The sequence below is a fragment of the Elephantulus edwardii genome, unplaced genomic scaffold (assembly GCF_000299155.1).
Source record: "Elephantulus edwardii isolate Elephantulus edwardi_28Jun2011 unplaced genomic scaffold, EleEdw1.0 scaffold00279, whole genome shotgun sequence".
Classification (NCBI taxonomy): domain Eukaryota; kingdom Metazoa; phylum Chordata; class Mammalia; order Macroscelidea; family Macroscelididae; genus Elephantulus; species Elephantulus edwardii.
In genome coordinates this window covers 1,343,906-1,371,471 of record NW_006400029.1, presented here as the reverse complement: position 1 = coordinate 1,371,471, position 27,566 = coordinate 1,343,906, and the positions used below count along the sequence as shown (strand labels likewise).

Genomic DNA, 27,566 nt, shown 5'->3' with positions numbered 1-27,566 from the left:
TAAAATTTTATTTTATTAATTTTAATGAATATTTACAGAGATTTTGGATTTCCATTGTCTTCAGGTTTGTTTTTTTTAAATTTTGTTTTGTTTTTGTTTTTGTTTTATTGTGTGAGTGTACCATCAAATCGGATCTGACTGGTATAGGAGGAGATTGTCCCTCCTTCCCCGGCAGAGCATCTGATGGATTCGAACTGTGCACCTCTTGGATTGTAGTTGCAGCTCCTTGCCACTAGGCCACCAGAGCTCCCCTTGTCTTCAGTTTTTTTAAAGAGGTCTTCCCCACCCCACCCCCCTATTTTCTCAATATAATGTTTCATTTTATTTCATGACTGCTACTTCCATGAACTTTTGTTGTTAATCCAAATAAAATTAAAAACTGACAACTTCATTTTTGTCTGTTTATCACGATGCTTTTAACCAGTCTAATTGTTAAGAGGTTTTTAATTTTTCTTTTAATCTTTACATTCAGGTGTAATGCAAACTCCAGGCTGTACTCTTTGACTTTCATTAATAAGAGTTTAAAGCCATTTGAAGTTTAGCTAAGCATTGTATCAACTATCATCTATTAAAAAGTATAACAGAGATATTTAAAATTCCTAATATGAATTTTATAATCTGTATACAGAAAAGTTAGTTATCATATAATTGAAGATAAAGATTACAATTAAATTATATCCTTTCCCAAACCTATAATTTAACTGCTCCTCAATCACCCTTTTATTTTCTTCTATGTGTTTTATTCAGGAGCTATGTTGGTGCATTGATAACTTAAGCACTAACTGAAAAGTTTGGTAGATTGAGTTCACCAGTTGCTCAATAGGACAAAGATGTGGGAGTCTGCTTCTGTAAAGAGTTACAGCCTTGAAAACCCTATTGGATAGTTCTACTCCATCCTACAGGGTCTTTATGAATAAAAATTAGTTCAGCAGTGGTGGGTTTTATTTTTTGGTGGGTGTGACTTTCTCAATTCTTTGCATTTAACATTTGTTGTTGTTTTTATGTGTCATTGAGTCAACTGTGACTCATAGCAAACCCATGTACAATAGCTCTGAACCCTGCCAGTCTCACTATCTCCAAACAAACCTACCCACATTACTCCAGTTACTGTGTCACTCTGTCTCATCCAGGTCTTCCTCTCCTGAGCTGTTCCTCCACCCTTCTAAGCACAATGTCTTTTTCCAAAGACTGCTCCCTCCTGGAAGTGTGCCCAAAAGATGTGAGATGAATCTTCAAAATCCTTGCCTTCAAGTAGCAACTTAGTTTCACCCTCTCCAAGACAGACTTGTTTGTTCTATTGGCAGTCCAGGATCACATCTCGAAGACATCAATTATTTTTCTTTAATCCTTAGTCATTGTCCAGTTCTCTGATGCATAGCAAGTAGTTGCAAATACATTGGTGTATTTTACTCAGAAATTGATTGTATTCCATTATTTTCATTCAGAAACTCTGATGGCTTAGTGGTAAGGAATTGCATTGCCAACACAAAGACAGATGGTTCAAATCCAGCAGGTGCTCCGTAAGAGAAAGATGGACAATCTCCTGTTGGGTGATATACTGCTTCTGTAAGCCTGCTAGAGTGTCACCTATCGGTGTGTTATGACCTGATGGTATACCACCACCATAATTTTCACCAAGAAGGAATAATTTTTCCAAGCAAAAAGCTGTGTTTTTTTCTATTTTTATGAAAGCACAATCAAAACTATAGTTTTCATCACACATTTGTACTTTTTTCTCATTTATGCATCTTGTTTTCACTGATGTTAACATTTATTTTTAATAATGATTCACATATGCTTTACACAAAGTTATATTCAGTAAATATTCATAAGTAAACCAGAAAAGTATAAGTTGAATACTTACCTGACAGAGGAAATGCTGTGATCATAAGGGTGTTTTTCCCCCCCTAGGGCTAGGCTAGGTGCATCTGATTCAGAACATGGTCTTTCTCCTTCTAAGCATCTGAGAATCTGAGAGTTGGACAATAAATAAGAATGACAGAAAAAGAATTTATGTCATTGAGCTGTGGTGTTGGGGAAGGGCACTGAACATCCCATGGACAACCAAGAGAACAAAGTGACAAGTCTTGGAGAGAGTGCAGCCAGAGTGCTCTTTGGAGGCAGGAATGATGACTACTGCAAAGGGCTCTTATATGTCAGGAAGTGTAAGGACAGTACAGAATAGAACAGGGTTCAGATCTTTTTCTCATAGGATCTCTATGAATTGTACTAGACTTGGTGACACCTAACAGCAACAACAGCAGGCATATCCATGTCCTGACCTCTGCAATTTCCCCATGTATGGGAAACTTGATTGCATAGTGAGACTGCATTCGTGCTATCCTCTGGGGGGAAAAAGTATACATTGATAAAATTTTGAAATACTGATACACCTAATGGTCTTGCATATAACACTGTATTTTTAAAAAATATTCTAATTTTCATTAGATTGCAAGTGCAGGTTTGGAATGTAGGCCTAGAGCACATCCTGAATGTGACATTGCTGAGTTTTGTAATGGATCTTCATCAGCTTGTGAACCTGATATAACTATCATCAATGGACATTCTTGCAAAAATAACAAATATCTGTGTTATGATGGACTCTGCCATGATCTTGATGAACGATGTGAGAATCTATTTGGAAAAGGTAATAGTTATTTTTATTAACATTAATCAAGAAAATGAGTAAATTATATATAAATCTAAGTAGGTGTCTTAAAGTTACTATTCATGGTTGCTTTAAATGAGTTAATGGATGAAAACAGAATACTACCTTAGTGCACATATTAAATCCTCAAAATATTATTATTTTTATGTAACACTTTGTCCTAGGAAGACTTAATTTATTGATAAAATTTAGTAATTGTAGGGAATTTCAATACTTACTGAAAGGCACTTCAAATCCACCAGTGGCTCCAAGGGAGAAAGATAAGCAGTCTTTGCCCATGCAGTTTACACCCTATGAAAACTTACTGGAGGATCAGCAATGAGTTGATTCTAACACATGGCATAGGAATGACAAATCTAGGGAATGACAAGTGACCTAGAATAAATCAGAATCCTTCAGATTGTATTTTCACACTGAAGTCATGTTGAAAAAAACCCCTTATAGATATATATGTGATTGTGTTTATCTTGGTGATTGGCCCATATCTTCTATGCAATAAGTTATTCTGTTACAGGAACAATGAAACAAAAATAAGAGACTCACTCACTCATGCAAGGCTGTCAAGTCAGAATCAACTTAGAGCTGATTCTCTAGAGGGTTTTCAGAGGCTAAACATTTTGTGGGAAGAGATGGCCTATCTTTCTCTCACTGAGTCACTGGTGAATTGAAATTGCTCATTTTGGATTGACAGCACAACTTGTTATTCAAAGCAGAGATAAAAGATAGGAATAAATGATCATGATTTCTTTAAAATTTTATGACCAATTTCACCTCTGAACCTTGTATTCTTTGTTTAAGTTCACTTAGGTCTAATTTTGTATTTGTTTGAAAATACTTTAATATGTTTTGAGATGAAGTAGAAGAATAATGAGTAATATTTTTAGCTTGAAAAACAGCAATATTGCTAATACAGTATGTAAGCAGTTGGGTAAGCTATCACCTATGTTAGACAAATCATTTTTACCCTGAAATTTGAGTAGTCACAAATAAGTACACAATTTTATGCATGTCAATTTGGGGTGTGTGTGTGTGTGTGTGTGTGTGTTTTAAATATTTTTACCCAACTTCCTGAGCCAATTACAGCTCATAGTGATAGTAGCACTATATATATATATATATATAGTCACTATATATGTCAGTTACATTTGTTGCTGTTGCACAGCTTGTGAGATCCTCCCGACTTTATAGTTTTTTAATTAATATATCTTTTAAAAATGTGAATGAAAGATGAAAGTTTACAAATCACATTGGTTTTTACAAATATCATTCATAGCCATTAATTACTATTGATTGTGGCAATTCATTTTTTACAATGTTAAAGCAAACTCTGACTGGATACCATCACCTACCTCCATTGTTCTTTCTCTCTCCTCTTTTCTTCCCCTTCTCTCATTTTATTTAATCTGTAATGTGTATCTCATTCCAGAATGTTAATTGCAATGCACATCTTTTTAATGAAAGTTTATAGAAAAGTTGGATTTCCATTCATTCATTGTTGCACCTTTTCCTCCCTAACCCCTCCCAGTTTACTTTTTCTAAAAAAGTATTCTTCCCCAATTAAAAAATGAGCCCAGGATATGAACAGACAATTCATCAAAGAAGACATTCAGATGGCCAACAAGCACATGAAGAAATGTTCAAAATCCCTAGCTCTAAAAAAAAATGCAAATCAAACAACTATAAGATATCATTTCACACCAATAAGAATAGCAAAATTTAAATAGAACAGCAAACATCAAATGCGGGGGAAGTTGTGGATAAACAGGAACCCTTATTTACTGTTGGTGAGAGTGTAAAATAGTGCCACTACAGAAGGTTGTATGACACTTTCTCAAAAATTTGCAAACACAAAAACCATTTGTCCCAGTAATTCCACTACTGGTAATATACCCTTAAGAAACCATAATCATCACCCAAGATAAGATATATGCACACCCATGTTTATTGCAGGTTTGTTCACAATAGCAAAGATCTGGAAACAACCTAAGTACCCATCAAAAGATGAATGGATAGAGAAGCTCTGGTATAATCACACAATGGAATACTACACAGCATTGAAAAACAAGGAACTCATGCAATATTATGCAAATTGGGTGACCCTGGAAGACATTATGCTGAATGAAAATATCTCAGTCACAAAAGGACAAATACTGCATAGTGCCACCGTTGTGAAAAGGGACAGATATCAGGGTTGGGGGGAGACAAAAAAGATGGGATAAATTATGTATATTGCATTGAAACAGATGAGACATTGAAACAGATTGAAACATTTAAAAGGGATATATGATTGTGTATTATTGTCATGACAGGAGTCCAGAATGATAGCTGCATAGTGGAGTGGACTTGGGGGGGAGGGATTGTATAACAATGAAAGAATTTTTCTTTCTTTTTTTTAGTCTAATGTTGATTTATTTTATAAAATATAATGAATCGGAGTGATTGTATGAAACACAATGTGAATTAAGGATAGTGTGAAGCACAATGTTTACAAATTTTTTTAAGCAAACCTATGCACAATTTAAAAAATCTTAAAAAGCTGTTTAGTTAGTGTCACTTCAGTGCCTTAAGTTATTAGTTTTTCCTTAATTTAAATGAAAAAATTTTCCTCAGTCATTCAGACACTTTCTGCCAAGTTCTTTCTTTTTGCAGTTCCGCCTCCTAGACTATCCTCTGACCAAAGTGTCTAGTGTTATCTCTGTGTTTAGCCTAGGTGCCCCCTCAGAGTCAGGAGTTGGTGAGGATATCTGTGTCTTATTCTGCTCTTGCATTGCTCTAAGAATTTTTCTTTTACTTTTCAAAGAAAAGAGTGAACTGGGGAGGAGAGGTGGGCAGGAAGAAAAGTACAACAATGAATGAATGGAAATTCAAAGTGTAAATTTTCATTAAAATTAATAATAATAAAAAATATTAAAAAAAAGAATTGACTGACACGGAAATATTTCTGGAGGTACAATATGATCAAGAAGTAATGAAGGAAGAAGTACACATTGCCCTGAAGGCATTGGCAAGAAATAAGGCTCCAGAAAACAATGGGATACTCATAGAAATGTATCAAATAACAGATGCAGCCCTGGACATTCTCATCAGTCTATGCCAGGAAATTAGGAGGTCGGTGGCCTTGCCTTCTGAATGAAAGAGATCCATGTTTGTTCCCATTCCCAAGACAGGAGATCCATCAGATTGTGGAAATTATAGAACAATGTCATTAATATAAAATAGAAGCAGAATACTTCTTAGGATTATTATAAACATCTACAACAGTACATAGGGAACGCCCAGACATTTAAGCTGGATTTAGGAGGGGCTGTGGCACCAAGGATATCATTGCTGATAGCAGATGAATCCTGGCAGAAAAGAAAGGATATTGGAAGAATTTCTATTTGTGCTTTATTGACTATGCAAAGGCAATTGACTATGGATCGTAACAAATAATGTCTAACCATTAGAAGAATGGGAATTCCAAAATACTTAATTGTACTCATGCAAAACCTATACCTAGACCAAAAGGCTGATGTGCAAACAGAACAAGGGACTATTGCATGGTTTAAAATCAGGAAAGGTGTGAATCAGGATTGTATCCCTTCTTCATACCTATTCAATCTGTTTGCTGCAGATTATTTGAGAAGCTGGACTCTATAAAGAGAAATGTGACATGAGGATTGGAGGAAGACTCATCAATAACCTTCATAATATAGATGACACACCTTGCTTGCTAAAAGTGAGGAGGGCTTGAAATACTTGATGGAAAAGATAAAAAATTGCAATAAGGATTGCATCTCAACTATGATAAAACAAAAATCCATGCCACTGGACAAAAAGGCAATATAAAAAATATTGAAACTGTCAGTGACTTCCTCTTATCTGGATCCACAATCAATGCGCTTTATACTAGCCATCAGGAGATCAGGAGACATATTGCAGTGGGAAAGTCTGTAGTTAGGAACCTCTCCAAACTATTGACGAACAATGATTCCAGTTTGAGGACTAAAGTGTACTTGATTAAAACCAGGGACATTTAATCACTTGCAAGTGCTGGACAATGAACAAGGATGACAGAAGAGTGAATACTTTTTAATTGTGATGTTGGAAGCCAGTGCTGAGTATCCCATGGACTGTCAAAAGAATAAACAGATATTTCTTGAAGATGGTGCAACCAGAGCACTCCTTGGAGGCAAAGATGATGAGGTTTTGACTCACATACTTTGGACATGTTGCAAGGAGATGTTATTCCTTCGAGGATGACATCATGCTTGGAAAGATGGAGGGATGAGAAAGGGGAAGAAGATCTTCAACCAAGTAGTTGACACTGTCACTGCATCAGTGGGCTTAACTGCGTCATAGGTTGTGAGGATGGCACAGGATACGGCAAGGTTCAGTTATTTTGTTCATAGGTCACTGTGAGTTGTACTTGACTCAATGACACCTTACGACAACAACAACATCTTTGCATTAGCAGCTCAATTCCTTACCACTAAGCCATCAGAGCTCCCTATGAAATAATTGTTGTTGTTAGGTGCCATAAAGTAAAATATGACTCATAGCCACCTTCAGAACAACATATTTGAATCCTGCACTATCCTGTGCCACCCTCACCATCTCTGACACACATGAGCCCATTGCTGCTGTCACCTTCTTATCACTCCATCTCACTGGGGGTCTTCTTCTGTTTTCCTGAACCTTCACCTATTCCAACAAATAGCCTCTCCTAGAAACATATCTGAACTATGAGATGCAGAGCTTTGCCATTCTTGTCTCCACGGAGCACTCTCACTGTGCCTTATCCAAGACATACATGTTCATTCTTTTGGCAGTCCATGGGACATTCAGTACTCTTCTTCAGCACCAAAATAATAGTTTCATCTTCTATCATCCTTATTCATTGTCCAGTTCTCATCAGTGTAGCTAGTGATTAAGACCATGGCATGAATCAGGAACACCTTAGTCTTCCAACTGATATCATTGCTAGTCAGTATTTTTGAGCTGTCCCTGACAATGGCTTTGCCCAAAGCAATACATATCCTTATCTCCTTACAGCTGGTACCAAGGGTGTTTCTTTGAGTCCAGTAATATGAAGTATGGGCAATCTCCTCCTGTGTGATTAACTGCCTATGAAAACTCTCCTGGAGGGTCAGCTATAGGTCAGTTCTGATTCTGTGGTACACAACAACAAGATGAAATCATTGCCAGTTTCAATCTTTCTTCATCTATCATGATGTTGTCTATTACCCAGTGGTAAAGACCTTTGTTTTCATTTTTGCTGTTTTTTTTTTTAAATTATTCATTCACTTATGCACAATTTCCTTCCACCCCTTTCTCTTGTAAGACTATTAATTGTCATACATATAAATTCTAATTGTCCATTCCTTTCAGAATGTTCTTTATTTCACCCATTCCAGTGCAATAGTCATTATCTATCTATTCTTTCTCCTTTCTTCCTCCCTACTCTGTCTGGATCCTGTTATTACAATAATGGGTTTATGAAGCATTTGTTCCTTTGTGACTGAGGTACTTTGTGCAGCATTATTCTTCCATGTTGTATAGTGCATATGAGTTAATTATCTTTCAGTACTGCACAGTATTCCATTGTATGGATGTATCATAGTTTCTCATAGGCACCTGGGACCTGTGTTTTCTTGATGTTGATATTTCATCTATATTAAATGCTATAGTGTTTGATCTTCTACAGCAAACACTTTAGATCTTCCTCATTTTCAGCAATCAAGACTATGCCATCTGCATTATGTAAGTTTCTGATAAATCTTTGCTTTTTAGTCTTTTCTTCCTCCTCTGTCTTTGAAAAAGTAGATGACCATTTTTTCCTCTTCATGGTTAATATTGATACTTTATTCTCATAGCTCATCTCGTCATCATTCATTAATGTTTAATGCCTCAAACATCTACGGGAGATGATTTTTAGCTTCAAGTGAGATAGTGTCAAGGTCGTATTTTCTTTGTTGGAGATTTGTTTTCATTTTCTTCATCTACAGTTTGAATTTTCAAATGAGTAATTGATGATTTGTTCCACAATTGGCTTCTCCTACAATTCTCTTCATAGATATAGTCAATCTGATTTCTTTGTTTATCTAGGAACATCTTAATTTCAATATCACATTTGAAATACAGTTTTTCTGGGTATATGATTATTTGCTAGAAATTCTTTCAGAATTAGTATGCATGTCCTTAATTACTACTTGGTTTTTGGTAAAAAATAAGTGCTTAGTCTTCTTGTAAATAATACCTTTTTGTCTTTCATGAGCTATTCTCAGAATTCTTCCTTTGGTTTTGGAAATTTTTATTATTTTGTATAGTGGTGAGTTTGTTTTGGAGCAGTCTGTCCTATGTGGGAGGAGCTCTGGTTGTACATCTACCCTCTACTCTACAATTCCATTCACCTGGTAGAACTGATAAAGAATTCAAAAGAATACAGTTGCACTCCTAAAACAGATCAAGAATTTCATTTGGGCTCCTAAAGTAGATTAAGGGAAACACAGAGAAACTAGAATAATTCAGGAAAACAGTACATAAACAGAAATACAATCCACCAGAGGTTCCTCAAGAGAAAGACAGACCTCCCTTCCCACGCAATTTACAACCTCTGAAAACCTGCTGGAAGGTCAACTTTGATTCAGTTCTGACTTGGCAACAATTAAGGTTGTTTTTTTACATTTTTTTTCTTTTATGGAGTTTCTTGAGCTTTTTGGATAGATCTTTCTTTTATGACATTTAAGTAGTGTTCTGCTAATTTATCCTCAATGATTCCTGTGTTCATTTCTCCTCTCTTCTTCTGGAATTGTTCAGTAGTTCTACCACGTGGATGAGGCAGAGTTGAGGAGTGGGTGTGCACCTCTAGTTTACTATGGGAACAGAGTGACAAGGGAGTGTGGAGAGAGCCTGAGTTTACTTCTGGTTAGCAGTGTGAGAAGAGTAGCACTGCGTTGCTGAGCCAGTGAAGTGGTAGCCTCTCCTTTTGTTGTCTTTCTGGCTCCCTTGGCTTATTTCTATCTAATAGAATTCCAAAAGACATACGGCTTTCTTTCCTTTCAACCTATCTTTGTCTCATTCAGTCTCAACGGATCAGTTTTCTGCTGTGTTTATTTCCATCAGCCACAGACTTAATCTCTTAACAGAGGATTGTACAGCCAGCCACATACATTGTTGGTATGTGAACCCGTGTCCTGAGTTTGTGTAAAAGATATTTCTAAAGCACTAAATTCTATTTTTATTTTGTACAGATCATATTTAATTACCTCTCTTTCTCTTGAATTTTACTATAAGCCATAAGGAGAAACCATATAAATTCTTTAAAATCTCTCTTTGAAATCTTCTTAGCCTAAGCTCATCACTAACAAATTCAGCTTCCCATTAAACATTTGAATACAGTTCAGTCAAATTCTTTGACACTGCATAACAAGTATTTCCCTTCTTCCATTTTCCAGTAGCGTATTAATAATTTTCTTTTAAAGTCTTGGTAAAAGCACATTTTATGTCCACATGTTGATCACATCACTTATATACTCTAACATGATAGATATTTTCTCAATAGTTCTCCTTACTATCTTCTGAGCCATCAATTGAATTATCTTTGATATTCATAACTGTATAGAAGGTCTTTTTAAGGAATCTAGGATTTTACGACTATTGTGTTCTGTCAAGTTGGTAGCAACTCATAACTGACCCTTCAGCAGCTTTTCAGTGACATTAAATTGCATCGGAGGAGATTGCCCATCTTTCTACCATGGAGCAGTGGTAAGTTCAAATCACATACCTGGTGCCTCCTAATCTGTAGGCCACCAGAGTTCCATGACTTTTACAACTTGTTTTTAGGCACTGTCAAGATGAGAACAACTCCTAGCAATCCCATAAACAAATCTGAGCCCTGTCCTATGCTGTGTCACCCTTATCACGACACACTTGAGCTCATTACTGAAATCAATCCATCTCATTGAGAGTCTTCCTGTTTTTCATTAACCCTTCACCTTTTCAAACATACCGTTTTTTTTCCAAGAAATAACCTCTCTTAACTACATGCCCGAAGTATGTGAGATGAAGCTCACTATCCTTGTCTCTAAGGAACAGTCTGGCTGTATTTTCTCCAAGATTAATCTGCCTGTTCTTTTGGCAGCCTGGGTTATGTAGTGCTCATCTCCAACACCACAACTCAAAGGCATTGATTCTTCTGTCATCCTTTTTTTGATAGTCCAGTTCTCAGGCTTTTGTAGCTTCCACCAATTACCCAATTTCAAAACAACTTCTACATTGTTTATATTTGTTAGATTTTATATTTGTTAGATTAGCACCCCAGTCCTTGTTAGCAAATTCTGTCTTAGTAAAATAGTGTTATTATAAGTAAAATATCTCAAATGAGTGGCTTTAACAAAAAACTTATTTTCTCAAAATTTAGGAATCTAGAAGTTAAAATTTAGAGTATTAGCTCTCCAGGAAGGCTGAACATCCTGGTCTCTTCTGTATTTCTGTTTCTAGAAGTTCTTAATATGACTTAATACCTTCTTCCATCTTCCTTTGCTCACTTGCATGCTTAATCTCTTTAATATTTCCAAGAAATTGATGTGATACACACCTTATACAAATATTACCTCATCCGCATAATTAAAAAATGCTATTCCCTCATGGATTATAACCATATTTGTAAGTAGCATTTCTAGCACATAGAACTTTAAGGACACAATGTAAACCATTAAGAGCATGCTTGCATTTACCTTACGTCTTTTCATTTTTAAAGATTTTATTATTGGAAGTAGGAGTGACATCCACTTCCTAAACAACATGCCTCCAGAAATTCTGTGAACTTGATAAAATGTCGATAGTAATAGAAAGGCTTCAGGCCTTTTGTTCATAGGGTCACTATGAGTCGTGCTCGACTCGAAGACTATCAACAATAGCAATTATTTTGTTAGGTGCCATCAACTATACTTCAGTTTATAAGATCCCTATGTACAACACTCTGAAACTCTTCACAATCCTATGCCATCCTCACTGTATCTACTTTGTTAATGCTCTAGTCATTGTGTCATTCCATTGCTTTGAGGATCTTCCTCTGATCCTCTCCTTTTCCAAGAACAATCTCCTCCTCTAGTGACTAACGTGCCCAAATATATGAGATGAAGTGTTGCCATCCTGTCTTATAAGGAGCAGTCTGTCTGCACTTCTGAGACAGATTGGTTTTTCCTTTTAATTACTGTCCTTTTTTTCCAATTTCTTTTTTTTAAAAAATATGTACTTTTAAGCAAACATTTTGAAGCAAACTGTGTTAAAATAAATTTAAAATAAAAATAAATTAGGAAAACATTTTCAACAGGAGTCATTGTTTTTATGCTCAATTTTTTCCTACATTTAAATTCCTGTCCCATTTACAGCCACATGCAACTCTGAGTGCACCTACTGTTACATTGTACTTCATATAATTTAATAATGGAGCACTGGGAATCTAAACTATGACATCTACCCACTACCTAGAAATCTATTTCTGATGCATCGGGTTTCTGAACCTATAATCCTTATGGAAGCTGACTATCTATTATTCTCCTACAGAGAGGCTTGGTTGCTCAAATTGTTGACTTTTCAGTGCACTGGAGCACAGAGAAGACAAAGCACAAGGAAGAATTCAAGATACTAAAGCTGAACAGAAGATTCCAAAGGGCAGCACAGGATGACAAAGCAAAATATTACAATGAAATGTGCAAGAAGCTGGGGTCGGAAAATCAAAAGGGCCGAACTCGCTCAGCATTTCTTAAGCTCAAGGAACTGAAGATCAAATTTAAATCTCAAGTTGCTATAATCAAGGATGCTTTAGGCAGAATATTAAATGATCCAGGAAGTACTAAAAGAAGATGGAAAGAATATACTGAGTTATTGTATCAAAAGGAATTGGAAGACACAATTGGCAGAAGAATTTAATGAAATCACATATGGACAAGAGCCGATGGTGATGAAGGAAGAAGTTCAAGCTGCTTTGAAGGAAATATCAAAAAATAAGGCCCCAGGAATAGATGGTATTGACATATTTCAGCTAACAGATGCTGCCCTGGATGTGCTCACCAAGTTGTGCCAAGAAATCTGGAGAATAACCACTTGGCCAACTGATTGGAAGAGATCTATATTTGTTCCCATTCAGAAGAAAGGTGACCCAACAGAGTGTGGAAACTATAGAACAATCTCATTGATTTCACACGCAAGCAAGACCCTACTGAAGATTATCCAAAAACGACTGGAACAGCACATCAGCAGAGAACTGTCAGAAGTCCAGGCTGGGTTTAGAAGGGGTCGTGGTACTAGGGATATTGTAGCTAATGTTAGATGAATCTTGGTTGAAAGCAGGGAGTACCAGAGGAATGTCTATCTGTGTTTTATTGACTATGCAAAGGCGTTTGACTGTGTGGATCATAACAAACTGTGGCTGACTCTGAGAAGAACGGGAATCCCAGAACACTTGATCGCTCTAATTTGAAACCTATACTTGGACCAAGAGGCAGTTATCAGAACAGAGCAAGGAAACACTGCATGGTTCAAAATTGGGAAAGGTGTACACCAGGGATGTGTCCTATCTCCATACCTTTTCAACCTGTATGCAGAACAGATTATCTGAGAGGCTGGGCTCTATGAGGAGAAGTGTGGCGCCAGGATTGGTGGAAGATCTATTAACAATCTGCGTTATGTAGATGACACAATCCTGCTTGCTGAAACTGAGGAGGACTTGAAATGCTTGCTGCAGAGGGTCAAGGACTGCAGTATTGAGTGAAGCTCAATGCTAAGAAGACAAAGATTCTCACCACTGGACCAATTGGTAGCATCAGGATAGATAGTGAAAAGATTGAGATTGTTAACAACTTTAGTCTGCTTGGCTCCACAGTCAACACTCTTGGCACCAGTAACCAGGAAATTAAAAAACATATTGTGATGGGAAAGTCTGCTGTTAGGGACCTCTCCAGGGTACTGAAGAGCAATGGTGTCACTCTGGAGACTGAGGTGCGTCTGATACAGATTATGGTCTTTGCAATAACTTGTTATGCATCAGAGAGTTGGACAATGACTAAGGAGGACAGAAAAATTGATGCCTTTGAGCTGTGGTGCTGGAGTAGAGTATTGAATGTACTGTGGACTGCCAAGAAAACAAACAGATTCATCCTGGAGAGGGTTAGACCAGGCTGCTCCTTGGAGGCAAGGATTCTGAGGCTTCATCTGACATACTTTGGACATGTTGTAAGGAGGGACCATTCCTTGGAGAGGGCATCATGCTTGGGAGGGTGGAGGGACGGCACAGAAGGGGAAGACCCTCTATGGGGTGGATTGATTCAGTGACTTGGGTAATCAGGATGGGTGTGTCAGAGGCAGTGAGGTTGGCACAGGATAGAGTAGGGTTTAGGGCTGTTGTATGTAGGGTTGCTATGAGTCACAGGTGACTCGATGGCACATAAACAACAACAGCCCAGCACTTAATTTGCCTTGCCACCAGGGCTCCCTTTATTCCAACTATCACTCACTAACACATTCAGAGTTATTCAGCTGGAACCAACTCATAGCTGACTCTCCAGTGGGTTTTCAGAGATGATGAGTCACATAGGAGAATGCTGCCTATCTTCCTTCTACAAAGCAGGTGATGGATTCATGCCGTTTATCTTTGTGATGGCAGTGCAACTCCTTACCCACTGAGCCATCAGTGCTCTCCCTATTTGAATGATGGTAGGTCGAATTTTTCCCTTTTGTTTGAAGCAGTTTGTTTTTGGAAGGCAAGTTATTTTTGGTTGATTATTTAAATAACAATGAGGTGTAAGATGCCTTGCTATTTTTAATTTAATTAACAATCAGTTTTGGCTAGAAGCCCCTTGTTTAAACCAATTAGGACAAAGTGGGCGGCCTTTTGTGATTAAAAGTTGGTTGAGCCAGAGGGCTTGGTGTGACTGATTTGCTATTAGTGTTATAAACTAAATTGTCACTTTGGTGTGTTTGGGAAGAACATTGTTCTAATTGGTAGGGCACTTGTCAGTCTGCTGTACTGAGATAATGTGATAGTGTGTTGCTGTGATACTGAAAGCCATGCCACTGGTGTGTAACATGCCACAAGGGTTACCCATGGTGGATAGGTTTTAGTAAAGATCCAAGATTAAGAAAAACTAGGAAGAAAGATTGGCCATCCACTTCTTGCATAACAGGCCTCTGAAACCCCTATGAACAGTATAGGAATTTGGATAGTTATGATAATAGTGATAGAGCCCAGATTGGAAATCAATTGAAATGAGGAAAAATAATGACAGACATTGTTTAATAATTTGAACATGCAATGTACATGGCATGAATGCTGGAAAACTATAACTCTTGAAAAATGAAATGGAACACATGAATATTGACATACTAGGGATTAGTGAAATGAGATGGACCAGCTTTGGCAACTTTGAATCAGATATTTGTATGGTTTACTATGGTAGGAAGGAGTGACAAAAGAAGAATGGTGTTGCATTCATAATAAAAAAGTTAATTTTAAGTTCTATCCTGAAATACAGTGTTGTGAGTGGTAGACTATTATCCATACAGATAAAAGGAAGGTACATTAACATGATTATTATTCAGATATATACTCCTACCTCTAGAGCCAAAGAAGAAGAAATTGAAAATGTTTACCAAATCTTGGATTCCAAAATGGACCAAACGTGCAGTCAAGATATGTTAATGATAATTGGTGACTGGAAAGCAAAAGTTGGAAACAGTGAAGAAGGAATAGTAGTTGGAAAATATGGGCTTGGTGATAGACATGAAACTGGCAACAGAATGACAGAATTTTGTGTTTTCAATGATTTATTAATTGCAAATACCTTTTATAAAAGATACAAATGTGAGCTTTACACATGACCTTCACTTGATAGGCTGCATAGGCATCAGATTGACCACATCTGTGAAAGAATCATTGGAGAAGCTCAATTATCGGCAGTCATAACCATGACGGGGTGGACGGTAGGTCAGATCATGAATAACTCATGTGCAAGTCCAAATCAAGACCAAAGAAAATTAAAATAAGTCCACAAGAACCAGAATAATATCTTGAATCTATTCCATCTGGATTTCATTATCATTTTCAGAATAGGGTTGAAGCATTGAACACCAATGATCAAAGACCAGATGAGTTATGGCATACCAAGGACATCATCAATAAAGAAAGCCAAAGATCATTACAAAGACAGAGGAGAAAGAAAAAAAAATGGATATTAGAAGTGATTTTAAAAATTGCACTAGAGTGATGAAGAAGCTAAAATAAAGGGAAAACATGCTCAAATAAAAGGGCTGGAAAGAATGTTTCAAAGGGCAGCTCAAAAAGACAAAGGGAAGTATTATAATGGAATGTTCAGAGAGCTGGAATTGGAAAATAAAAGGGGAAGAACTCACTATGCATTTCTTAAGCTGAGAGAACTGAAAAACAAATATAAACCTCAAGTTGGAATAGTGAAAAAGGCTGTGGGCAATACATCAAATTACCCAGAAAGCATTGAAAGAAAATGGAGGGAATATACAGAGTTACTGTACCAAAAAGATTTGACTGACCCTGAAAAATTTCAGGAAGAATTTTTTTAAATTTTTTAAATTTTATTATTTATTATGTGTATACTGTCAAATTGGATCTGACTGGAGCAGGAAGGGATTGCCCCTCTTTTTCTAGCAGAGCATCTGGTGGATTCAAACTGTGTACCTCTGGGATCACAGTGCAGCTTCTTGCCATTAGGCCACCAGAACTTCCTAGGAAGAAATTATAAAGAAATTTTAAGAGCAGGAGCCAATGGTAATGAAGGAGGAATTTGAAGCTGTGTTGAAGGTATTGGCAAAAAAATAAGGACCCACGAATTGATGGGATACCAATTAACTTGTTTCAGTAAACAGATGTAGCCCTGATGCACTCACCAATCTATGCCAGGAAATTTGGAAGATGGCTGTCTGGCCAACAGATTGGAAAAGGTACATATTTGTTCCCATTCCCAAGAGTAGTGATCCAACATAGTGTGGAAATTATTGAACAATATTATTAATATCACATGCAAACAAAATACTGCTGAAGATAATTTAAAAAATGGGTAGAACAGTACATAGATAGGGAACTGCCAGAAGTTCAAACAGGATTTGGAAGAGGCTGTGGCACTAGAGATGTTCATTGCTGATGTCAAATGGATCCTGGCTGAAAATAAACAATACCAGAAGAATTTTTATTTGTCATTTAATGCAAAGACATTTGACTGTGTGGTTCATAACAAGTTATGGTTAACATTGAGAAGAACAAGAATCTCAGAGTACTTCATGTGCTCTTGTGAAACCTATACTTACACCAGGAGTCTGCTGCTCTCTCTCTCTCTCTCCAATCTGTGTGCTGGGCATCAGGATCTGAAGAGATTCATCAATAACCTGCATTACGTAGATGAAACAACCTTGCATATAACCTTCAATATGAATTGCATCTCCTTGTCAAGAAAACAAAGATTCTTACCACTGAACCTATCAGCAGCATCGTGATAGATGCAGAAAAGATTGAAACTGTCAACAACTTCATCTTACTTTGAGCCACAATTAACACTTTTGGTTCTAGCAGTCAGGAAATCAGGAGATGTATTGCACCGGGAAAATCTGCAGTTAAGAATGTCTCCAAATTATTGAGGAATAATAATATCACTTTGAGGACCAAGGTGTGTCTGATTCAGGCCATGGTCCTTCCTATCACTTGCTATGCATCTGAAAGTGAGACAATGAATAAGGATGACAGAAGAAGAATTGATGCTTTGGTCTGTGGTGTTGGAGAGGAGCACTGAACATTCCACAGATTGCCAAAAGAGCAAAAAGATATGCCTTGAGGAGGGTGCAGTCAGACTGCTCTTTGGTCATGTTGCTAGGAGGGGCTATTCCTTGGAGAGGTACATGATGCTCAGAAAGGTAGAGGGTTAGTGAAGGAGAGGAAGACCCTCAAACAGGTAGATTGACATGGTGACTGCTGTAATGGGCTCTAATGTGTCAGTGTGAGGTTGGGACAGGATAGGACAAGGTGCAGATTTGTTGTTCCTAAGGTCACTATGGATCTTACTCGACTCAACAGTGCCTAACAGCAGGTCAAATGTGATTACATAGAAGACTGTCAGCATACTAGCTTTAAAAGCATATTTTATCTGTGACTTCACATTGCAAGGTGATATCTTTTCAGTATTTCTATGTGTACTGTAATGGAGCTCTGGTGGTGTAGCCCATAGGTAGTCGTGTTGCTAATCCAAAGCAATGCCTCTTTTGAGGTTTGAATGCATCTGTGACTCCAAGGGAGAAAGATGGACAATCTCTTGTGCAATTTATAGCCTCTGAAAGCTTTCTAGAGTCAGTTCTAACTTGGCACCAATGAGTTGTATTGTAAGGAGCTCTAGAGATATAATGGTTAAATGGTAGAAATATTAGAAGCATGAATCTATCTGCAGCTCCATAAGGGAAAAAAAATAAGACATTCTCTGCTTATTAAGTTTCCCAGCCTTGAAAACCATTGGAGGGTTGCCATGGATGAGAATTGACTCAACAATAGTGGTTAATTGTATTGTAGGTGCTTGCATGTTGCTATTATAGCAGAAGCTATTGCATTTCTATTTCAAATATCATTTTTAAATTGACCATGCAATGGCGTTTGACTATATAGGTCATAACAAATTATGGCAAACATTGAGAAGAACAGGAATCCCAGCACACTCAATTGTGTATATATGAAATCTATACCTAGAACAAGAAGCAAGCAATTGTTAGACTGGAACAAGGTAGCACTGAATAGTTTAAAATAAAAAAAAAAGGATTATTCACCATCACAAGAACATGGAAACAGCCCAAATATCCAACCACAAATGAATGGTTTGAAAAATTATGGTACATTCACACAATGGAATACTACACAGCATGCAGGAGCAATGATTTTGTAAATTATTTCCTAACTTGGGAGGTACTGAAAAGCATTATGTTGATGAACTAACTCAGTACTACAAGGATAAAAATTGTATAAAACCATATTGTAGAATAAGTATAAGGATCCAATAGGGATGGAGGAGGATAGAAACAGAGGGGTGAAGATGTGCAGGGGGAGGGGGAATTAATCAAGGTGTTGTACAATTTGATGGGTGGAGGGTGTGAGGGAAATCGGAAGACGCTGTTCTCAGAAACAATGGATTCGAGTTTTTAAAATAAACTAGTATAAAAAATACAAAAAAGAAAGGAGTATGTCAGGGGTGTATCCTTTCTTCACACCTTTTCAATCTATATGCTCAACTGATCTATCAGGAAGTTGAACTTTATAAAAAAAAACTGTGGCAATAGGATTAAGATCTATAAATAACCTTCATTATGCAGGTGACACAGTCTTGCTTGCTAAAAGTGAAATTGTTGTTGTTAGGTGTCACTGAGTCAAATACGACTCATAGCAACCTTATGAACAGTGGATCAGAACACTGTCCTATTCTGTGCCCACTTCACACTTTCTGACACAGTAGAGCCTATTGTGGCAGTCACCATGTCAATCCACCTGGTTGAGGGTCTTCCTACCTTGAAAATCTTGCTGCAGGAGATGTAGAACTACAGTCTTCACTGTGGATTGCACCTCAATCAATATTAAGAAGATAAAAATCCTCACCAGTGGGCCAATAGGCATCATCATGATAGATGGAAAAAGGATTCAAGTTTTCAGTGATTTCATCTTGCTTGGATCCATAATCAACACCCTGTACCAGCAATTAAATCAGGAGATACATTGCATTGGTCAAATCTGCTGTCAGGGATATCTCTGAGGTACTGAGAACAATGATGTTAGTCTGAATACTAAAGTGTGCCTGATTAGGGCCCTGGCCTTTTCAATCACTTGCTACACATAGGAGAACTGGACAGTGGATAAGGAAGACAGAAGAATTGATGTCTTTGAGTTGTGGTTCTGGAGAAGACTGTTAAACATACCATGGACTACCTAGAGAACAAACAGGTTTATTCTGGAGAGGATGAAACCAGGTTGCTTCTTGGAGGGAAGGATTTTGAGACTACATTTCACATACTTTAAGCATGTTGCTAGGAGGGACCAGTCCTTGGAGAAGGATATCATGCTTGGAAGGGTGGAGGGAAGATCTGGCATGAGATGGATTGACATAAAACTGAGGTAATGAGGGTAGAAATATCAGAGATGGTGAGACTGCCTCAGGATAGTGCAGGGTTCAGAGCCATGGTGCATAGATTTGCTATAAGTTAGAGTTGACTCTACAGCACAAGACGACAACAACTTAGGTTCTAGGTGAATAAATGCAATTTCCTTTTGCTATGTCTTGTATTGCCTTTCACAGTCTTTTCATGATTTATGTGTCTATAAATTTCCTTCCCAAGTTATCTTTTTTGATGGGAGTGATGAAAAGGGACGACGAGTGCCCCAAAACGCTAACTTTTTCTTTTTTCTTTTTTTTTTTTTGTGACCTTACTTGAATCACTTTTGAATTAGAAACGATTGGTGAAATAACAAAGTATTAATAATAGGCTAGGAAAAATGCAGTTGTTGTTATGTGTTGTCGAGTCAGCTGCGGCCAATGGCTCTGAAGCCTGCCCTATCCTGAGCCGGTCTCACTAGTTCTGACACACCAACCCCCACTGCTCCAGTTATGTATCAATCCATCTCATGTAGGGTCTTTCTCTCCTGCGCTGTCTCTCCACCCTTCCAAGCATGATGTCCTTATCCAAGGACCATGTGCCCATCTTGTAGCCATGTGCCCAGAGTATGTGAGAAAGAGCTTAAAAATCTTAGCCCCCAAGGGGGTTTTGGTTTCACCCTATTACAGACCTATTTATTTTCTTGGTGGTCCATGGTATGTTCAAGATTCTTCTCCAGCACCACAATTCAAAGGCATTGATTCTTCTTCTGTCATCCTTAGTCATTGTTCAGTTCTTTGATGCATAGCAAGTAATTGCAGAGACCATGGCCTGGATTATGTGCACTTCAGTCTCTAGACTGACGTCGTTATTTTTCAGTTCTCTGGAGAGGTCCCTGACAGCAGATTTTCCCAGTTCAATACATCTTTTGATTTCCTGACTGCCCCAATTTGTTGTGATCCACACTGTCAAATGTTTTTGCATAGTAAATGAAATACAGATAGACATTCTTCTGGTACTCTTTGCTTTCTGCCAAGATCCATCTGACATTAGTTAAAATATCCCTACTGCCACGACCTCTTCTAAACCCAGCTTGTGTTTCTGGTAGTTCTCTGTCAATGTACTGGTCCAATAATTTTTGGATAATCTTTAGCAGGATTTTGCTAGTGTGTGATAGTAGTGATATTGTTGGATAATTTCCAAACTCTGTTGGATCACCTTTTTTGGAATGGGAAAAAAATATGGATTTTTTTCTTTTTTTCTGTCATTTGGCCAGATAGTTGTCCTCTGGATTTCTTGGCACAAGACGGTAAGCACATCCAGGGCAGCATGAGTTTGTCAATATGTCAATTGGTATGCCATCAATTCCTGGGGCTTTATTTTTTTGCCAAGTCCTCTAGAGCAACCTGAACTTCCTCCTTCATCACCACTGCCTCTTAATCATATGTTGTTTCTTGAAATTCTTCTGTGCTAGGCAATTCTTTTTCGCATAGTGATTGTGTACTTCTTCCATCTTCTTTTAGTGTTTCCTGAATCATTCAATATTTTGTCTATAGCATCCTTACACATTGCAACTCGTGGCTTGAATTTATTCTTTAGTTCCTTCAGCTTAAGAATGCCAAGCATGCATGGCCCTTTTGATTTTCCAACTCCAGCTCCTTGCACATTTCCTTATATTACTTTTTCTTCCTGAGCTGCCCTTTGAAATCTTCTATTCAGCTCCTTAATGTCTTGATTTTCTCCCCCTTTGCTTTGGCTTCTAAGCATTACAGCACACTATTCAGAGTCTCTTCTGATATCCATTTTGGTCTTATTTTTCTTCTTCCTTCTTTGTAGTGAACTTTTGCATTCTTCATGATGATATTCTGTTTTTTAATTAATTTTAATGAAAATTTAGAGACTTAGGGTTTCCAGTCATTCATTGTTGCACTTTTCTCCCTCCCCCCCAATTAATTCTTCTCCTTGAAAAGAAAAAGAAAATATCTTTCATTGTTATGCAGTTCCTCCTCCCAAGTCCACTCCACACTGTGCAGCCTTCATTCGGGACTCCTGTCTGACAATAATACACAATCATATATCCCTTTTAAATAGTTCTCTCCCTCATCTGTTTCAATGCAATATACATCATTCCTCCCCTCCTTCTCTGTCTTCCTTCAACCCTGATGTCAGTTCTGTTTTACAACAGTGGCCCTATGCAATATTTTTTCTTTTGTGACTGAGATACATCACTCAACATAATGTCCTCCAGGGTCATCCATTTTGCATAATATTGCATGAGTTCTTTGTTTTTCAATGCTGCATAGTATTCCATTGTGTGATTATACCAGAGCTTCTCTATCCATTCATCTTTTGATGGGCACTTGGGTTGTTTCCAGCTCTTTGCTATTGTGAACAACGCTTCAGTAAACATGGGTGTACATATATCTGCTTGGGTGGTCGCTATGGTTTCTTTAGGGTATATTCCCAGTAGTGGAATTGCTGGGTCAAATGGTATTTCTATTTGCAACTTTTTGAGAAAGCATCATACAGCCTTCCATAGTGGTTGCACCCTTTTACACTCCCACCTTCTTCGCAACCTTGTCCACATTTCGTGTTTGCTGTTCTGTTAAATTTTGCTGTTCTTACTGGTGTGAGATGATATCTCATAGTTGTTTTGGTTTGCATCTCTTTTAGAGCTAGGGATTTTGGACAATTTTTCATGTGCTTGTCAGCCATCTGAATGTCTTCTTTGGTAAAGTGTCTGTTCACATCCTGTGCCCATTTTTCAATTGGGTTATTTACTTTTATCTTGTTTTGGTGCCATGACAATATTCTTAATCTGGTCTTTGCTCATTAGTGTTCAAGGCTTCAAATCTGTTCCTGAGTTGGTTTTTAAATTCAGGGAAAATAGACTCAAGTTCAAATTTTTATTCCTGTGAATATTATTTAACCTTCTTTAGCTTGCATTTGAACTTGCTTATGTGTAGTTGGTTGTCTGTTCCACAGTCAGCACCTGGCCTAGTTTTCACTGCTGATCTTGAACTTCTCTAATGATTCCTTCCACAGATGTAATCAGTATTATTTTTGTGCATCAAAGGAAATCCATGTGTATAGCTTGAGTTTGTGTTTATGTTTTTTATAAACATATTTGCTGTTTACAGTCATTGTGCAAAATTCTATCATTCTATCTCCAGCCTCATCTCTGTCACCAAGTCCATGTTTTCCAACTACTGATCCTTCTCCCTGGTTCCCAACTTTCGTATTACAGTCACCCATTATTATTAATGCTCTTGGTTACATGTTCACGTGATTTCTGACTGCAACAGTTGGTAGAAATAATCTATTTCCTACTCTTTGGCTCTGGTTGTTGGTGCATAAATTTGAATTATAGTAGTATTAACAGGTCTTACTTGTATATGTGTGGATATTATACTGTCACTCACAACATTGTATTTCAAGATGGATCTAGAATTGACCTTTTTAACTATGAAAGTGACCCCATTTTTTTTCATCTCCAGTGTAGTAGATCGTATGATCATCTGATTAAAAATGTCCCATGTTAATCCAGCTCATTTCGCTAATATCTAATATGCCAATATTTATGCATTCTATTTCTTTCTTAACAATGTCTGGTTTTCCTACATTCATGATTCTCACATTCCAGATTCCAGTGATTAGTTTCTGCTTACAACTGTTCCTCCTCCTTTGTATTTTCAAATTTGAGTGCTCAGCTTCTGTTAGCCTACTTTAAGAGTGCTTTACTGTACATAGGGCTTTTGAAGGCTGGTTATACTTTAGAGTGGATGACCAATCTTTCTTCCTAGTCTGTCTTAATTTGGATGCTTAATTTTAGAACAATATCTCACAGACAAGCATTTTACTGAATAGATGAAAGACACTTCCCTTACAGAAATAACCAATACATTCACTGCCCCCTGCCCCCCACCCCCATGTGTGTCTTGTCTCTTCCCTTTCCCTGCTACATCACCATTCCTTACACTCTCAGCTACCTGGTCAAACCCACCCTTCCCCAGCCACCCCTTGATATGACAACTTAGTCCACAAGTCACTTCTGTGATGTCTTTCTTGCACTGGTACTGGTCTCTCACACTGTTAACTATTTTGCGTTTAGGAGGATGATAAGTCCAAATTCCATGTACCAGCTTCAGGGAAAGAGTTTGTCTGAGGCAGCACTGAGGAAAGGTCCTTGCCACTGAGCTTCTGCTAAGTTTTGAGACTTAGTATCTCTGCTTACTCCACTGTCACAGTGTGGTAATTTACAAGGTCAGGATAGGCCTCTTCCAGATCTGGTTTAGTGGTGGTTTTTATTTGACATAGGCTTGGTGATGAATGTCCTGGCTCAAAAGCCAGATTGTTAATGAAGCCAATGGAATTTTAGGAGAATGAGTATTATCAGGTTAAGATTTGAGGGTGGTCTCAAATCCCGTTTTGTGTGAATGCATAGACAAATAAAAAGAAGTGTTTTGATCCAAATGTTTTTTTTTTTTATTTTTACAGGTTCCAAAAATGCACCATTTCACTGTTATGAAGAAATACAACCTCAACAGGATAGATTTGGAAATTGTGGTTGGAGTTCAAAGGAAAGGCGATATGTATATTGCCCATGGAGGTATGTTATGCAAACATAGAGAGATTTTTATCTCAATTTTTAAGTTTGTTTTTCTCTAGCTTTAGTTCATGCCATGCCTTCCAGTAGTTTCAACAATTGTGTGTATATGATTATTGTTTTGTTATGTACTACTTAGTTGGAACCAATGCATAGCTGATCCTCTAGGGGTTTTCAGAGACAATATATTGTACAGGAAGAGATTGTCCATTTTTCTCCTGTTGAGCAGCTGGTGGATTTGAAATGGATGCCTTTGGTTTGACAGCACAACTCCTGACCACTAAACCACCAGAGCTCCCTATGGTAGTAAATCTCAAATAAAAATCTCCATCTTTGGTGTCTTTCGTGTGATATGGGCTAAATTTTCTATCTTTAAAAATTTTTATGTGGGTGATACTTAGGTATACAAATCCTACCAAAATCCTACAAAATAAAAAAATGGAAACTCATATTATCCATTTCACTATTCTTTTCTAAACTTGCTCATTTTTCTTTATATAACCACCATCCACTCAGTGCTTGCTCAAGCAGATTTCCCAGTACATTGACTTTGTGTATAAAGAGTCAGCTAGTTAAAAGTTTAACTAATTTATTTGAAATATTAAGAACCTCAAATCCATAGAATGTTTATGTTGTTGTTAAATGCCATTGAGTTGTAGACCACTCATAACGACCCTATGGACAAAAGATTTGAACACTGGTATAACTTTGATAGTTTATCCAAGTTCACAGAGTTTCTTGAGGCAAGCTATTTCAGAAATAGATCCCACTTCTGCTTCCAAGCTTGTTTTAATTGGGGAGCTCCACCAAACACTGTCTACCATGGGTAACCATTATCGCATTTGACACATCAGTGTCACAGTGTTTAGCATCACAGCAACCATGAGCTATCTCTGTACAGCAAATGGACAGACCACTTAGAAGAATGTTTGACCAAAAACAATTAAAACCAGGTCTGAGGGCCATAGATTAAAATCACCCATCTTTGGCTTGGTAGCATAACTTTCTATCCACTAGGCCAACAGTGCTTTCTCTATGTTGTTGTTGTTACGTGCCATCAAGTCATAGATGATTCATAGTGACCCTGAATGAAAGACCTGAACAGTTGTATAAGGTTTATCCTTCTCCAAGTTCATAGTTTCCAGAGGCAAAGCTATTTCAGAAGTGGATACCACTCTTGCTTCCAAGCTTGTTTTAATCAGGGAGCGCCACCAAACACTGTCCATCATATGCAACCATTATTATCGCATTTGACACATCAGTATTACAGTGTTGAGAACCACAGCAACCACAAATTACCTCTGCGCAGGAAATGGACAAACCAGTGCTATACCATTTAGAAGAAGAATTTGTACAGAACAATAAAAATGCCATGTCTTCTTATGCTTCTTGGAGTGTGCATATTTTCATTTTCTTTAGAAATACTTTACCATACCTGTTGAAAGGTATGTTGCCTACAAAAGATATGTGTGTAGGCTTTGTGTCAGTCGGTCTCTTTTCTTTTCTTTCTTTTTTTTTTAGTTTGTCTCTTTTCTATGAACTTTTCCTAACTTTTAAGTTAGAATATGTCTTCATCTTAAATCTAAACAGAATTTATAGAACTTACACTGAAATTTTTATCAAAATGTACTTTGTATGATCCTTGAAAGTAGGAGTCACAACTAACTCATCTTTGTCTCCCAACACAAAATATTTGTTTAGGAATAGCTTAATTGATTGGATAATTTAACAACAGGAAATATATCATAAAGTGTTATTAATAGCATGGAAAAATATACTTGGATCAGCGGCTTTCTATTTTCTTTTCCATCCTACTTTAAATGTTAAAACATTATATTTCTTTACTTGTATTGCCATAAATGTAGAATCATGATTTTTTTGTTGTTAAATAAGTAAAACCTAAAATATTCCTCACAAATACCTAGAATCAATATGTATCATAGCTTCACTATGTAATAGGAAATTATTTTATTATTTTTGCAGGGATCTTATATGTGGAAGGTTAATTTGTAGCTACCCTACTAGAATTCCCATTTATAAAGAGAATACTGCTGTAATTTACGCTTTTGTTCGAGATTCTGTGTGTGTGACTATTGACTTCAAAGTACCTGTAACCCAAGAAGATCCAATGATGGTCCGAAATGGCTCGCAGTGTGATGATGGGAGGGTAAATGATTTAATATAAATTTAAAAAAAAACCCTAACTTTATCCAGTGATTTGATAACTATTACAATTTTAAGTATAAATACATATTCATGTCTACTTCTATGTAACCTTAAGAATTTGGAGAAAGGACATAATGAATAGTTTAGTTGGTCTCTACCTAGGAAGAAGTAAATTGTAATGTTTCATCTCCTTCATAGATTCAATGTTGTAAACGAGGAAACTTCCAAGTGTTTGGGTGCTGTAGATGAGAAGTCTTGGAACTAGATGTGATTAAGGACTCCATAGCATGGAAACTTTCATTTGTTTGGAGAATATATATTCTGTAACCCAATGAATAAGAGTACTACTTAGATCAGACTTTCTAGAATTAAATATCTATCTCTTATTTTTATAATTTTGCAGTCTTTGTTATTGTAACCGTGTTGAGGAGGGACAATAATAAACATTTACAGTGCAGGATTTTTGTGAAGATCATTGCTCCCATAGAGCATCTGATGGATTCAGTTGACCTGCTTTTGGCCTTACAGTGGTGCACCAGAGCTCTTATAAAGATTAAATGACATAAATGACAGTGCTTTGCACATTGAATGTGCTAAGCCTTAGTGAAAAAGACCATTTTAAAAAATCTATCTAGTATAATGCTGTGAATAACAGCTCTGGTGGCCTAGTGGCAAGAAGCTGCATTGCAATCCCAAAGGCACATGATTTGAGGCCACCAGGATGGGCAACCTCCTCTCATATGATTAACTGCCTCTGAAAACCCACTGGAGGATCAGCTAGGGGTTGGTTCTGACTCTACAGTACTCAATAATAACAACATACAAAGAAGACCAGTTAATACAACTATCATTTAAATACACTTAGCAAAACTGAAACCAATGATGAGGAAATAGAGGATTTCTACCAACCTCTGCAGTCTGAAATTGACTGAACATGCATTTAAAAATGCATTGTTGTTGTTATGTGCCGTTGAGTTGCTTATGACTCATAGTGACCCT

General features: G+C 37.2%; 1 protein-coding gene across 1 annotated transcript in view; it reads left to right on the top strand.

Annotated features, from left to right (window-relative positions):
• Positions 1 to 27,566, top strand: part of ADAM32 (ADAM metallopeptidase domain 32) — a 195,673-nt gene that overhangs the window by 163,984 nt on the left and 4,123 nt on the right. The window contains exons 12-14 of the mRNA XM_006900307.1: positions 2,449 to 2,647; positions 24,293 to 24,404; positions 26,385 to 26,568. Of these exons, the coding sequence (XP_006900369.1) occupies positions 2,449 to 2,647; positions 24,293 to 24,404; positions 26,385 to 26,568 (495 nt within the window). The remainder of the gene's footprint in view (positions 1 to 2,448; positions 2,648 to 24,292; positions 24,405 to 26,384; positions 26,569 to 27,566) is intronic.